General features: G+C 54.2%; 1 protein-coding gene across 1 annotated transcript; it reads right to left on the reverse strand.

The window, feature by feature from the left end:
- Window positions 1-231: 231 nt before the first annotated feature.
- Window positions 232-15,471, reverse strand: LOC119111674 (TBC1 domain family member 12). Its single transcript, XM_037235481.1, has 11 exons — window positions 15,391-15,471; window positions 13,133-13,656; window positions 12,990-13,042; window positions 12,254-12,380; window positions 10,213-10,423; window positions 7,302-7,417; window positions 6,860-6,993; window positions 4,801-4,933; window positions 1,953-2,153; window positions 1,083-1,296; window positions 232-622 (listed from the first exon to the last, which is right to left on the reverse strand). Exons 2-11 carry the CDS (start codon window positions 13,652-13,654, stop codon window positions 423-425), a joined length of 1,911 nt encoding a protein of 636 aa, XP_037091376.1. The 5' UTR covers window positions 13,655-13,656; window positions 15,391-15,471; the 3' UTR covers window positions 232-422.
- Between the last annotated feature and the right edge of the window lie 282 nt (window positions 15,472-15,753).

Genomic DNA, 15,753 nt, shown 5'->3' on the forward strand with positions numbered 1-15,753 from the left:
GTATGCGGAGTATTCACGTGATCACGTACGGCTGACCGTGACAGAAGCCCTGGGGTTCCGGCGCAGGGTAAGCGTTCACCCGGCATGCCTCTCTGCTCTTCATATTACCTTCCTGTCGGCGTCGGCGTCGGCGTCGGCGTCTCCGTCTCCGTCTCCGTCTCCGTCTCCGTCTCCGTCTCCGTCTCCGTCTCCGTCTCCGTCTCCGTCTCCGTCTCCGTTTCCGTCTCTCCGTCCCCGTCTCTGTCTCCGTCTCCGTATCCGTCCCCTTGTCCGTCGCCGTCTCCGTGTCAGTCACGGTCCCGGCGACCGTCGCCGTCCCCGTGTTCGTCTCCGTCTCTGTCTCTGTCTCTGTCCTATCCCAGTCCACACCCGTTTCCGTCCTCGTCTCCACCCTTCTGAAGTCTCGGTCGCGATGTCTCGGTTCAGGGCGACTCAGTGGTCGACGCCTGTCGGTTGAGCTCCACCAGTTCGTGAAAGGACTGCTTGCCGATGTGGGTGTGCACCTTGCCGATCGACCTGAAGAGCGCGTCCGGACACAGGTCGTCGGGAAGGCCGGTCAGGAACTGCGCCAGGTTGATGAACTCCATGTCGCGCAACTGCTCCTCGTACAGGTGCAGAATACCTGTCGAGTCCGCAGAAATGTCAAACGGTCGCACCGTTGGATGGTGAAGGCAGATGACCTTATCGCACATGGATGCGACGTGGCCTGGCCGACGCAGCTTCGTCGGCGACGGGCGTAGACTCGGATCATTGCGCACGCTCAAGAACATACTGGCTGTGTTTTCCAAATTGGCAGATCACCCTTGCGACGAATGTGTCGTCAAAACAAGCTGTTTCTTGCAAACTGTTCTGTTTACCAAGTGACTTGATAACCCACGTTTCATTCGTCATGCACGCGTCGCAGTACTCTTGATTTGAACAAAATCATTGCAAACGTAACATCTCTCCGTTCATGACAACCCGCTACACTAACAAGACGGGCAGTCACCGCCAGATCATCTGAAGCCCTCACCAGCACCGCGGCACCTCTGCCGCCGCCAAAGCCGGCCCCGTGTGCACACGCCGTGCAACGGGGCACTCACCGAGCGCGGCGCGCGCCAGGAAGGCCTCGCCGTCCCGCATGAACACGTCCCAGATGCGGCAGGCCACGTCCAGCGGCAGCGACTTGGAGAAGAGCGTGTACAGCCAGTCAACGAGGTAGAGATGCGGCGTCACCTCCTCTGCCTCCATGTGCCGCCACAGCTCCGGCAGGTTCTCTCGCAGCAGCGCCGTGTAAGTGGCGTAGTAGGCCTTCATCTGAGGGCGACATGGCAGGTTCAGGCGCCCGCTGGCCCAGGGGCACGCCAGGCCTGAGTGGGGAAAGGGGGGGGGGGGGGAGGTCGCTACAAGTGTGCAGCCAGGCCGACCCCGTGACCGATGCACCCAGCCGGGGAGACCACGCTGGGGGCGATACGTCGCGGGTTCAGAAGGCGCGCGTATGATGAGCAGCTATCGCAATGTCACCTCTATGGATGACGTGTCAGAAAACTGCCGCAGTGTTTATGAGGCAGGCATTGTCGGTACCTAACGTACAGCTGCAGAGACGCTGCCACTGCGTTGTCTCGCATCACTTCGGCGGAACGGGAGGTCTGAAGGTAGCCTACGCTGGTGCCACCGCAGAAATCAAAAGCAACACCTGTGATGTTGAATGTTAGGAAAACATCACGCCCTGAGACTAAGCACACTTCAACGTCGCACTCAGTAACACATTGCCACCACACATCGCTGTCCTGGTTGCGTTTCGGGACACCATGCGAACGAGCCCAGGACCAAGCGCTGCACATGCGAGCCGGGCGACGTCACCAGACCGACGGGCGCGCACACGTGCGCCGCTGAGGCGCAGCTCTGTGATCGTCCGCACCCGCTAGCCCCGCCCTGCGCCCGACCTGCGAGCGTGCGCGGGCGGCGCTCACCATGCCGTGGTCCAGCTGGAAGAAGTGAAAGAGGAAGGGCCGGTTGAGCAGGTTGGCGAAGGCGACGAAGGCGTCCGGCGGGTCCAGGTTGAGCAGCAGCACGGCTGCGATGAACGACATGCCCTGGATGTAGCCGACATCGGGCCGGTAGCAGGCGTAGGCGCCCAGCAGCTCGTGCAACAGCTCGTGGTAGGGTCCGCCCTGGTCGACATGGGGTCTGGTCAGAGGGTGCGGCACTCCGGCGCTCACGGACGGCGGGATGGGGCCGCGGGACCGACGTCCCAGTGCCAGACCAGACCCGGTGGCCGCACGCCATCCGTACGGCTGTAGTCGCCAGGTGGGCATTCCTGATGATGCATCAAAACATCACTGTTGCTTCAGGATTGCATCACCGCTTACGTGGCGCCCATTGCACTAACCGTACGGTGTGGTAGAGTCGGGTGCTAATGACGACACAATTTGGCGAATAATGCTGTAAACTCACGACAAACGTTAAATGAATCTGGCTTTATCGTATGACATCGGGTCGTAGAGGAGGAATGCCATCTTTCGCGACTATCACAGGAATCTGGGGTGAGTGGGTGGCGCTTCTTTTTCATGCGTGACACTGGAAAGCGCACCTGGCTCGCCCATGGTATAAATAAGCGGATCATCCCCATCGTATCACGGAGGGCTGCTGGACCTACAAACCGCGCCTCCTGCTTCCGGTGCGACCACCACCATCGGCAGGCGGTCAATCGTGGGGTGCAGCGAGCTCGCAGACATGCAAACGTATCAGTAGTTCCGTTAGATTCATTCAGGGCAAGTTTGATATGACTACACATTATTATAACGCTATTCATTGATACTCTTGAACCGAGTGCAGAGTTGGACGGGTTCGCGAAAGAAGAAAATTAGCTGAGGTCTACATCGACGACGTCTGATTTCGGCAAGTGCACGCATCTGAATTCCGGCCGGAAGGTGGCAGCAGGCCTCTGAGCCTTGCCGGGCGGGCCGGGCGGGGGCTGGTTCAGCAGGCCTCTGAGCCTTGCCGGGCGGGCCGGGCGGGGGCTGGTTCAGCAGCCCTCTGAGCCTTGCCGGGCGGGCCGGGCGGGGGCTGGTTCAGCAGCCCTCTGAGCCTTGCCGGGCGGGCCGGGCGGGGGCTGGTTCAGCAGGCCTCTGAGCCTTGCCGGGCGGGCCGGGCGGAGGCTGGTTCAGCAGGCCTCTGAGCCTTGCCGGGCGGGCCGGGCGGAGGCTGGTTCAGCAGCCCTCTGAGCCTTGCCGGGCGGGCCGGCCGGGGGCTGTTTGCACTCGGGTGTCGGGACGTCGCCTCGCCAGGCATGTCTGCTCGCCTCGCCGCTCGGTCCCCCGAGTCACCCAGTGGCACGAAACAAGCAGAGCAGTGATTCATGCCTAACGAATGCAATGATTTCCAACATGTCTTCTTCGAGTTCAGGTAACATTATAAGCCAGGGTGACATAAATGCTCAGAAAAAGAAACATAAATGCTCGGAACAAACAGGAATGCGACTCTCCGAATCAGGAAACGGTACATTTCCAGCCAGTCACACAACCGTGGCCTGAAACGGTACATAATAGTGGCCCAGGTGCAAGCAGATGGCCAACAGGATCACGACAGGTAACTCATCTCCCACCCCATCGCGCTCATATAAGTAACATATTTACTAGAGTCCCTATTATGCGCCGCTTTCATGCTCCCAGTTGGCATCTATTGCCACGAACCAGTCCGCACCGGACGTCTCCCAAAAACTTTCCTCCAGATCTTTAGTACGATTTTCTGGTTTTGCAAAATATGGCCCATGAATATGCTCTCAGCTATGATAAATTTGGTGACCGCAGTTATTCGTTTTTTACTGGAATGGCCGCAAGGGAACCACTCCCCTCCCCGCTCCCGCGCGGACAAAAGGAGAGCACGAACAGAAAACAAAATGTGCTCCCTTACAGCAAAAGAACTCTCTTGGTTTTAAAAAGGCAGCGATAGCGCCACTTTTTTCATCTAGAAGTCCTCCATACAAATATGATACAACTGAGAATGTCAACTTAAAGGCACCGACTTAGAGTGGGTATCCAGGAAAACAATCCTTGGTCCTAAAAAATAATATATATTATTCCGCTACCGCACTTGGTACCCGCTGCCCTGTGTTAATTGCCCGGAACGCGTTACCTAGTAAAGAATTGCACTGTATACCAAGACCTACGCCTCACCCAATCATTGCGAGCATTCAGACAATCGAACTGTTTAGTCTCAGTTTTGTAGACAACGATTTATTTGGAATACTTGCTGCGACACTGAACATTTGACTCCCTCAGGCACATTGCCGCAGCCAGTCAGCAATTAGTCATTGGTTGGGGACAATGCCCCACACGATCTGCTTCAACAGATACCAGCGCTGTCACATAACTTGGTTACGCTGAACCACGGTACGTCGGCAAATTTCACAAACCCCGCCGATGGCAGACATCTCAGGCCAGCGCCCGACCCTGAGCTCCGAAGTGGCTGAGGTATCTACCAACCGCCTCTCCCGACGGGGGGTTCTGCTGAAACCATCCTCTGTAGCCCTCTCGAAGTCCGAAGTCGAAGGTCGGATATGAGCCTCTAGAACCATCACTTTCACAAAGAGATTGCGACAGTGAACTGCAGACATGGAGTCCGAACCAACACCTCAGGGTCCCATAAACATGGAACCCCATGGGATGCGGATCCAACCTTGGCATCCAGGCGCCTGTCTGGTGGGCTGGTCGCTCTGCGCAACGCCGAGCCTCGGAGGGTGGGACTGGCTCGGGATATACTCAGCGGGCAGTGGCGCTGTGTTCGGGCTGTGGGCTGGGCTTGCCGACCGGTCCGTACCTTCTGGAAGAGGCCCAGCTGGGGGAAGGTACGCGCCACATCCAGGCGGATAAGCTCGACGGAGCTCTCCTTGTCGCCGGCGCTGGTGCGCGGCCCGGAGCCGGCCTGCGCCAGCTCCAGAATGGAGAGCGCCCTGTGCGACGGAGAGCGTAGCTGTCAGCGTGCCGTCGATCGGACACCAGCGGACGGGCCGGCGTGAGGGGTCACCGGGGGCGGGGTCAGAGCGCGAGCCGTCGGGACAATGAATAGCAGACGCGATTCGGCGCGAGGCAGCAGTGGTGTCACGGCGCCGGCTGCCGGACCGTCGATCGGACACCAGCAGACAGGCCGGCGTAAGGGGTCACCGGGGGCGGGGTCAGAGCGCGGGCCGTCGGGTCAATGAATAGCGGACGGGATTCGGCGCGACGCAGCAGTGGTGTCACGGCGCCGGCGGCGGGACCAGTCGATGATCAGCGGCGCCCCGTATGACAGCACAGAAGTCAGGCCACAGAACAGCGCACTGGTGAATGGCACGGAACTTGCCACGCGGCCCACAGCACACCGGTCAGGGCGCTGGCCGTCGTGGCAGCGCTCGATTGGAGGGCGCGGATATCTGGGTTCCAAACGCGCGTTGCAGGGGAACTTTTCGCTGGTGACAAAGGGCCTGTCAAACCCCCAATTACACCGAACATGTGCCTCCTCCGAGTTCGTGCAAGTTAATCCCTCATGACGCCTTCGTTCGGCAAGCCATCTGCAGCGCACCAACGGCAGCTCGACGAGCTCTTTTCCAAGCCCTTACTACCAGACCCAAAGGGCAAAAAAACGGCGTCAACTTCCCTGTGGGAGCCCAATACCAATTTTTACCGAGGTCCAAAAACAGTTCGCGGGTCGTCCCGACCTAAAGATAATCGACACAACTTTCTCCTGATCAGTCAACCCTATTTTTGCTGAGGTCTCCTAACCGTGAAAGGGAATTATCCACATTTGAACACATTTGAGATAGCGTCAGATATGGTGAAATAAGCCCACTTACTGGTATACCTTTAAGTGAAAAAGGCTGCTCTAGACAATGCGGTTCAATGCGGACAACAGCCAGTTTAGTAAAAAGGCTTTTCAACACGCTATCGTTTTGTTACGTGAACGTACCTCGCATATTATTGATTGAGAGCCAATTGACGGCCGTTATGTCTGGAAATCGTGCTCACGAACGCCAGATATGAACGACTCAACCATTCTGCTTTTTTGGCCTTGACCGCCGCATGGCCAATGGAATGGCAGAATTTGAATGACGTTATTATGGCGTCATAGATGTCTGGGTGAACTTGAGATAGTCTCCAAGAAGAATTATGCACATCTTCGCGAGCGTGTAGCTTAGAAACTAGAGTTGATCCTCATGGGCCGGCTAACATCCAGAGGGACAGCGGAGCTGAACTCTTGGCGACACGAGACTCTCCGAAACAGTTGCGCCCTCGGCCAGAGTTACGAGTGCCGGCGTCACACACAAGGCTCCAGCGTCAGACAAAGCAAATACCACCTCTGTCATCGGGTCACATGCCCAGCACGTCACGAGCCCCGTCACATCGGACCTCGAGCGGTGAAACACCAACAATGGGTGTCAGATGACACCAGTCCACCCAAGTCCCTGCCGGTTTCGAGTGGCAGATAGGCCCCGATATGCACCCGATAGCGCAAAACTACCTGAAACGGCGCTTGTACGCCTGCATGCACCTGCTTATGTTGGATCACGCACCCACGCTGATCTGCAACTGATACTGCCAGACCACACTACCGCTCCCCATCCACCAGAAAGCCTAGCGACAAGCATCACACGACACCCCTCGTCAAATTACACCTGCCGGTGTCTGATCACATCGGACCGTTTAAGGCTGAACTTTCCACCGGAGATCATCCGGCGGCCTGGAGAGTGGCGTCGGTGGATACCCTCGACTGACACATGCACCTGGCACCAGGTCGCCAGCTATGGGCGCGGCCATACGCATTCGACGCGTTCCACAGCCCCACACCGCCATCACGACCACCCGCGGAGCCGTCCGCTGCCGTCCGGGCCGCGTCCACTCACTCCTGATGGTAGACGCGGTACAGCTGAGGCGTGACGTTCAGGTCGTTGCCGAGCGCGAGCATCCAGACGCGGCCGCGCACGCTCGGCGGCAGCCCGCCCCACCAGAGGTCGGCCACCTTACGCGTGTGCCGCACCTGCGCAGCACACGCACGCACCTACAGCGCTGGAGCCACGGGCGCCAGGGCGAACGGTTCACGGCTGGGTTGTGTTCACACCCTCCGTAAGGCAGTGCGCGACATAAGCGTATAGCAAAAGTATAGCAGAACACGAATCCTGAGCTCAGCTTGGCTGTGTTGGCTTCCAAGGTTGAAAAAATACAATATCGGGCTAAAAGTGACAAAAGATATTCACATAGGCGGAGTAACTAGTCCGTCGCTCTCGGATAAGTTACTTGCCAACACTAGCAGCCGCACAGGCAGTACAGCTCACGCATAAAACATACCTTGTTCCAATTAGGCAGAATGTCTTGGCTCCAGACTTTTGAGCTTTGTGCCAAGCTCTGCTCCGTCTTGAGCCGAGCCTGCAAAGCTTTTTTCCGTGACTTCGAGTTCTTTTGATCTGCAACAAATGGATTTGTCGTATTATTCATTCATGGAAACGCTTTCCCGGTGGTGGTCTCTAAAAACCTCCCCATTCAGCAGGCGGGGCAATGGCGTACAGCATGTTTACAAGGAAGCTAGACGGACAGCGTTGACAATTAACAGAGCGTTTTCACCTTTCCTCACGGCCATACAGATACTTGCATTGCAGGCACTTGACCCAGATGGATCTGCGAGGAGGCAGCTCGAACCGTCCGTACCAGTAGTGCAGTGGTTAAAACACGCATCTGGGAAACCAGAGGTAGAGGGTTCGATTCCAGCCGGGCCCGCCATTTCCGCCAAGGTGGGTGGCAGAGGACGTCACAGCCTCAGAGGCTGGGTACGTCGTAATGCCCAAAAGGCAACAGCGAGCTCCTGAATAAACCGCCCTTCCAGTCATCTTCAGCTTTTGTACATTGGCGACATATCCCTCTAGACCGCCCAGATTGGCTGGCCCAGAAATGACAACAAAGGCGACATATCCCAGAAAAGTGGCTTGGGAAGGTCCCGAACAGGCGGTTTCATAGCCGCTTTTTTACTCACCTGCGGCCGGCCTGCATCGGTATCAATGACCAAATACTAATAACCATTTTGAGGCAACATTGGTTGAATTGCACGGGGCAGCCGCGCTACCCCGCTGCGTGCTACGTGAAACCCTCCGCGGGCCAGTCTGACAAAACACTGAAGGCGAAAATGACTGACGAAATGAAAGGACAGAAATTTGGTGTCGGATTCTGCCCGCAACAAGCCCTGCTTGGCAAGTCCTCTGGGCACACAGACAACCATGCACACCGCTAGAAACAAATTCGCAAAATAACGGTATCACAGCAGACAATGGCTCGGTATGTAATGAATGGTTCGCCAGCAAGCCCACAGCACGCCCACACATGAAGAGAGACGACGGGCTTCCTTGCGTGGTTATCGACATCCGGCCCATGGGTTACCCAGTCAGCCGTTGCATTGTTTCGAGGTGGCGCGGCCAGATGGCAGACCCGGGACATCCTCCCCTCACCAAACTTTGCCATTTGCACGTCAGCCGCCGACCTCTCGCAGAGTGCATGAACTTTGGCATGATGTCTGACTGATGCTAGCGGTTCGATGCCCGGAGGCTGAACCCGTCGAAGGACTGGTCTCGGAGGGCCCTCACTCACACACCGCCAACAAAACCTAACACGCTAGAACCAACCCCAGAACCCCTGTCGAAGGACTGGTCTTCGAGGTCCCCTCCCTCACGCACCGCCAACAAAACCTAACACGCTAGAACCAACCCCAGAACCCCAGTCGAAGAACTGGTCTTAGAGGTCCCCTCCCACACGCGCTGCCAACAAAACCTAACACGCTAGAACCAACCCCAGAACCCCTGTCGAAGGACTGGTCTTAGAGGTCCCCTCCCCACGCGCTACCACCAAAACCGAGCACTCTAGAACTAGCCCCAGAACCCTCCGCCAAAGGAGTGGTCTCGGAGGTTCCTACCCCCAAGCGCTACCACCAAAAGCGAACACGCTATAGCCAGCTCCAGAGCAGCATGCGCTAGCTCGTATTGGATTGATATTATTTACCAACATTTTTTATCTAAAAGCTACTAGAAAAGCACAAATTACCATGAAGTAACGCATCCAAGTGCTTTCAGGCACTTTTTGTTCAAAACTGTAAGAGGCACCTTTATCACCTGGCCACGACCTGTCCCGCGAGGGTTAACACGCTCGCTTCATAACAACGTCTGATCGCAGCTTGGAAGGAGGCGGCTGATTATTGGCATACGCCATGACAAAACAATATGAGACCTGCAATCAAAAGGAGAGTCGTCCTTATAATGTCAAAACTGTTATTTAACGCGTGCATACGTTGTGTCAACCTTTTCAAGGCAAGCAGTGGCCTCTCCTAGGTCACGTGATAATCGACATAACGCCGCCCCTGGGACTGCAGACAAAGCGTGACACGGCTCCATCTTCACAGACGCGACGGTCGCATGATGACTAACCACTGCGAGTAAACAACGAGTAACAGGCCAGATGCCGCCAGATGAGCAGCAGCGTCGTAGTTATGCCGCCAGAGTATACAGATATGCTGATCACACTGCCCACCTACGACATCTATTTTTGCTGTGTCGAAAGGCGCCGAAGCCTCCCGCACAGCGCTGTTTCGTAACAGCGACAAGCAGTAGTCAGCGACGACGAGGCTTACAAGAAATGATCATTGCATTACCATCGAAATTATCACCGCTTGATGTTGTTAGTACGGTCAGCTACTTTACTTAGGAGCTTGGACCAGTCAGCCACATATGAGATCAGCCCATACCGTCGCTTGGGAGCCGTAACTCCCATGTCATGCAACACGTCAATTACCGTCTGTGTGATTAAAGTCTTACACCACCACAGTATCAAGCATGCGGGTCGCACTGGAAGGAAGCGTGCCACGGCCGTGCCTGAGCTGCGGCCGCTGGCGGGCGCCGCCCCCAGCCCTGCCCGCGCTGCGGCCGCTGGCCAGCGCCGCCCCCAGCCGTGCCCGCGCTGCGGCCGCTGGCGGGCGCCGCCCCCAGCCGTGCCCGCGCTGCGGCCACTGGCCGGCGCCGCCCCCAGCCGTGCCCGGGCTGCGGCCACTGGCCGGCGCCGCCCCCAACAGTGCCCGCGCTGCGGCCGCTGGCCAGCGCCGCCCCCAGCCGTGCCCGGGCTGCGGCCACTGGCCGGCGCCGCCCCCAACAGTGCCCGCGCTGCGGCCGCTGGCGGGCGCCGCCCCCAGCCATGCCCGGGTCAACCAGCGGTTAGGCCCACCGACCTCTGCGGCGCGCCTGCTCCAGCATCTGCTCGTGCTCGAGCCGGTGTCGCGTCTCCTCGCTGCTGCTCTTGGCCGGCAGGTGTCGCGGCCGCGTCTCTAGGATGAGGCCCTGGCTGCCCGCCTGCAGACCCGAGTGGCGGCGGCCGGGCCGGCTCGGCGAGTCGCCGGCGCTGCTCGCCAGGCTCGTCAGGCTCGTGCAGCTGGCCGTCGGCTGGCGACGCGGCGCGCTCAGGGTCACATGCGGCGCCGGCGGCAGACAGCATAGGCTCAGCACGATGTGGTCACGCGGTGACCAACGCAGGACAACGCGGCCATGCTCACAACGCCGTGACATTACTGACTGAGGACAGTCGTAAAATGCATGGAGATATCGATAATCTTATCGATCCTTGTGAACTACGAGTCTATCAAGGCAAAAAACTGCTTTCATCACGCACATGATACAAAAGCTACACGAACAAATATGAAAAATACTTGATAAGACATACATGAAACACATTTATGGCACTAACACAAGTTGATCTTTTCAATGAAGTGCGAAGCCCGTCTTTGGTGAGAGTTTATCATGAAGAGGCCTTTACTGATACAGCGTTAGCGTCAATTAAAAATCATATTGCTCGAATTTTTCCTGACAATGGCCCGCTGGTCATACCGTTCAGTAGAATATCGATGAAAACTGATCAAGTGCCTACTCTTTGGTACTACTCTTTGGTACCTGAGAGCTGCATGACTGTGCGTCTTAATCGGTCCAGTCTCTCTCGGCATATACCAAGACGAAGCACGTTCGAGACCAGGCTTAGGAGGCAAATTCGCCTGCTTCCCGTCCTCTGTTCACTGACAGTACATGGCCGGGGAGCGTTGAGGTCGCATACGGATTTCTATACGATTAATTTACCCATATCACGCAGGTGGTTTCAACCAGAACAGCGTCCATCTGCTCTGGCTACCGAAATACGTCTCCCATCTCCAAAAACGGCTACGAAATAGGCGGATATATCGTTGACGCCCGAGTGCGTGACCAGCTGACGTCATCGTCCCGCATTTGCACTAATACGATTGCCCGTTCTGCACCACGTCAAACCGTGGTCTCGCGTCCCCGCGGCGCCAGATTGCCAAGACCTACGCTCGGTTTCCACTTGTGTCGCTCATAGTTTTTTATATATTACATATATTTCTATATGTACACACACATATATATATATATATATATATATATATATATATATATATATATATACACGCACGCACGCACGCACGCCGCACGCACGCTGCACACACACACACACACACACACACACGACGCACGCACGCACGCCGCACGCACGCACGCACGCGCCGCAACGCACGCACGCACGCACGCACGCACGCACGCAACACAAACACACACACCACACACACACACACACACACACACCACACACACACACACACACACACGCGCATACATGTACTACAAATATACTACATACATACATATATAGTATATATATATATTATTAATTTAATTAATCATGCGCGTGGTGGGTGCGCGCATATAATATATAGAGATATAGAATATATAGATAAGAATATAATATATATATAATAATATATAAATAGATTACACACAATACACAAGAGATATAATAACATAGATACAATAGATTACACAGTATAATAATATATATATATATAAGATATATATTTATATAATATATATTATCATATAATATGTATATATATGTATACATTTAGCATATATATATATATATATATATATATATATATATATATATATATATATATATATATATATATATATGCACATATATAAATTTGGCCTCACGCCAAATTTACATCCAGAAGGCACGGTGGACCAGCCAAGCTGGAGAAAGTAACCCCTACGCTGATAAAATAAGCCTCCGGGGCCCGAGTACAGCGGCCGCATCAAAGTTACGTTAGTGCAAGGGTGCTTGCTGTCAGCAGCTTTCTGATTTGCTCGGAAATAAAGTCCTTGTCTCACCACATTCACTTAAAAAGGACTCTAACAAAACGTGCTTACCAATAGTGCGTGCGAAGCTCCTCCATCGCATTGGGAAGCCCTACTGAAGATCCCCCATCCAGGAGCACTGAGGGACGGCGGGCCACTAGCGGGCTGAGAGTCTTTTGACCGCCAGGAGAACAGGCCTCTGGAACATGATTCAAACTAATATTAGACTGGTTAGGGAAATACATGATAACTGTTTCTGAAGACAGGCGCAGAATTAATAAGAACGTAAAAGAACATCCAATCAGAGACCATGCTAGAAACCTTTACGTCTGCACGCGATAGTAAAAATATCAAAAAAGAGCCGTTAGAGGAGAGAATGAGAAAGTTCAAACACAAAAAAAACAACGGTAAGAGGGAATACCGCTGCCAGACGGCTAGCTAAAAATGGCTGGGAGTTTGTTAACCTTTGGGCTTAGGGACGCGTCAACTGCAGCGGTCATTTAGCACCCGGCTGGTGCTGAAGGCTTGGCACGGCAAAGCCCAGGTGGGGAAAAGTGAAGAAAAAATACGAACCGAGGAAAAAAAATGTAAATAACACAGGATCGAGTTATTCTAGGGAAATTCTGAGCGGCTGGCCGCGCACGCCTACACGAAGGCGAGAGGACTGCCGACACTACCTATCGGCAGCTGGCATAACAGGAAGGGTTGCACTAAGAAAATTGGTGACCCTAGGTCAAACACGGGGCCAGTTACAGCCAGTGCTGCGTCAGTCTCCACGAGAGCGCAGTGGCCGAGGCCAACCGCTCACCGGGAGAAGAGACCGGAGATGCCACGCTTCTTGGCGGCGGCGGCGCGGCCCGGCTCGGCGCCGGCGCCGGTGTCGGCCGGCCACTCCGGCAGCAGGCCGTGGTCGGTGCTCAGACTGGAGGTGCTGCTGAGCGAGCCGTCGGCGCGGCGCAGCGGCCGCGGCGCCAGTGCGCCCTGCTGCAGCGTGCTGGACGGACTCTCACCCACACCGCTGTCCCGCTCCTCCTCCAGGCCCGGCTTCTGCTCGGCGGCCGGCGGCTGCCGCGCCGCCGCCGGCTCCGGGCTCAGCATCAGCCGCCGCGTGCGCCGGTCGTAGCCGATGCTGAGCGTGTCCAGACAGAGCACGCTGGCCGAGGGCGCCGAGCGCGACTGGTGGCAGCAGCAGGTCAGCAGCAGGGCCGCCTCGTCCGGCGGCGGCGGCGGCCCGCTCAGGCCCAGCTTGGAGCGATGCCGGCCTGGCGTGCGGCACGGGTGCATGCAGTCGGCCACGTCGCACGTCTGACATCGGTGCTGGTACACGTGGCCTGCGTCGCCGGCGCCGCTCGACTCGGCGCCCGCCCGCACCTGGCACCGGCATTCTGGCGCGGCCGCCTTCGGGTCCGGCCACGTCTTGTAGTAGGAGCGTGGCGACTTGGACTCCCCCAGGTCCACATTGCCACTGCTCATAGCTGAAAGTGGCAACCATTAATCACAAGGCATGCAGCACAGAAACCAAAATTATTTTTCTCTTGATCTGCTCCCCTGACTAGCAAATTATGTATGAAGACACATGGGACAAAGAACCAGCACCACCCAGGCTTGCGATAAATTCCACAACTGAAACAGTCCAGCATGCTCATACTTTTGTGGGTAAGCCAAGCCTCAAGTGCGCATCACAATGAGAGCATATCACATTCAGTATTTTGAACAATTGCATTCCAATTTTTTACATTATTAAGGGCAATTACTATTTTGTAATCACAATTACTACAAGCACTGATGACTACTATCATAAAATAATATCTATGAAAAAGGGTACCAATGATCATTGTCACAAATATTCTAAGAATCTTATTGATTGCTTGAATACTTAACACATCTTGTTAGTGGATCTTTATGTTTTATACATGTACATATGTGCACATGCATGTACAGCATGTTAACTTTCTGCTGCAAGTCCTTTACCTTATGCCTCTCAGTGACCATCTGATTGTGGATGAAGGAATTGCTTAAGCAATGCCACTGTTTGCAAACAGCTTTGCTCCAGGTAGCACAACTATGCAGAAAAACTGCATCAGCAATGACTTCACATGTGACCCAATCCTATTGCTGTGAGTAAAGGACATGTAGCAGCAGCAAATGACTTCTTTTTAAATTTCTATGCCATTTGAGATAGCATCTTGAAACTTTGTGCATGGTGCTTACCATGTCTACTCTACCTGAAACCTGTCTAATGAAGTTTAAAGGGACTTTCCAAGTCATTCTTTCCATTGTCACACACAAGTTATTTAAAACATTAAGATCATACACTTCATGTCGATTATTCTCATTGTTGAATGCAGAGTAGAGACAGGGAGAAAATATTAACAGTTTTATTCATGTTATAGAAAATCAGTTTCATTACTGTGATACAATAATTGCCTCATACTTTAAAGACTATCAAAAATAAGTTAAAGGTATCTGTACATCTATTATATGGATCTTCCTCAAGTAGTGGAATCAGTGGCACCCACCATTATTTGTCACCATATATAAAATTGGCATCTTGAAACTATGGATCTGTGTTAAATCAAACCCTAAAGATAAATGTCTCTAAGTCACCTGACATGTAAATCTCTCCAGACCAGAATGGTTATTTTCAACCCATTGCATCAACATAAAGATATAATATTCACACACAACTATTCAGCCTAGTTAGTTAGCTAGTGAGGTTTAAGGGCATATCAGCTGCATTGGTTATATGCACCAAATATGTAGGCCAGATCTTACACCCACTGAACCCTGCATTCCATTAGTTGCTTACCATGTTCAGCCTTAGGTGAATGCCCCACTTTTAAAATTCCTAACCTTCTGCACAGGACAGTGTAAGCATAGTAGAAACCAGCTGCAGTCCCTTCAGTGAAGTAGATACATGGATATACATCATGTTCAAAAGACCTCCTACTGTCAATCCTAAATTTCACAGAGATTAAGGCAACTGCACCATTGTCCTTACTCCGCTTCTGCCACTCCCGCGTCTTGTTATCAAGAAACATCTGTTTTCCTCCCAATGTAGGCCCATTTACCACACAGTCAGCGGTTTCCTCGTACACACTGGAGCACAGCCTTTTCCAACCACACGCAGCCAGGTACCTAGTTTCGTCAGTGCTCAGAATAACAAGCATTCGTGAGAAATAGCAACAAAGGCTGTTCAGAGCGCTTACCCCAATCATCCGCCAACGACAACACCCCAAGACATGGCAGATACCACCAGCCTTCCACCACGCCCGCACGCACCAGTGTCTGGCATCTGGTACTGAGGCCTTGGCCAATGACACTGCGTCATAACTGCGTCTGCTGTTAAACGCTTCCATATTTGAAGTTTTACTGACAACCGAGGCTTTTGCTCACGAGTGCGCGCATACAGGCGCGGCAGGCCGAGGCACGTATGCGCTCGACAGAGGTCCCCGTGTGGTGAAGGTTTCGTATACAAGGTATCTTTCCTAATTTCACCAACCGTCCATATTACATTCACACGCACGAGCATCCATTGACATCAACATCCACCAGGAGTGACATTAGCATTT

This window comes from Pollicipes pollicipes, unplaced genomic scaffold (genome assembly GCF_011947565.3).
Source record: "Pollicipes pollicipes isolate AB1234 unplaced genomic scaffold, Ppol_2.1 Scaffold_7261;HRSCAF=8764_pilon_pilon_pilon, whole genome shotgun sequence".
In the NCBI taxonomy this organism is placed as follows: Eukaryota; Metazoa; Arthropoda; class Thecostraca; order Pollicipedomorpha; family Pollicipedidae; genus Pollicipes; species Pollicipes pollicipes.

What these genes read in the sequence shown, in the direction of transcription:
- LOC119111674 (XM_037235481.1), bottom strand. Translation starts at nt 13,654, where the DNA reads ATGAGCAGTGGCAATGTGGACCTGGGGGAGTCCAAGTCGCCACGCTCC. An exon ending in GGAGCAGGCGCGCCGCAGAG is followed by an intron (nt 7,418 to 10,212) that starts GTCGGTGGGCCT and finishes CATTTGTTGCAG; the next exon opens with ATCAAAAGAACTCGAAGTCA. An exon ending in TACCGCGTCTACCATCAGGA is followed by an intron (nt 4,934 to 6,859) that starts GTGAGTGGACGC and finishes TCCGTCGCACAG; the next exon opens with GGCGCTCTCCATTCTGGAGC.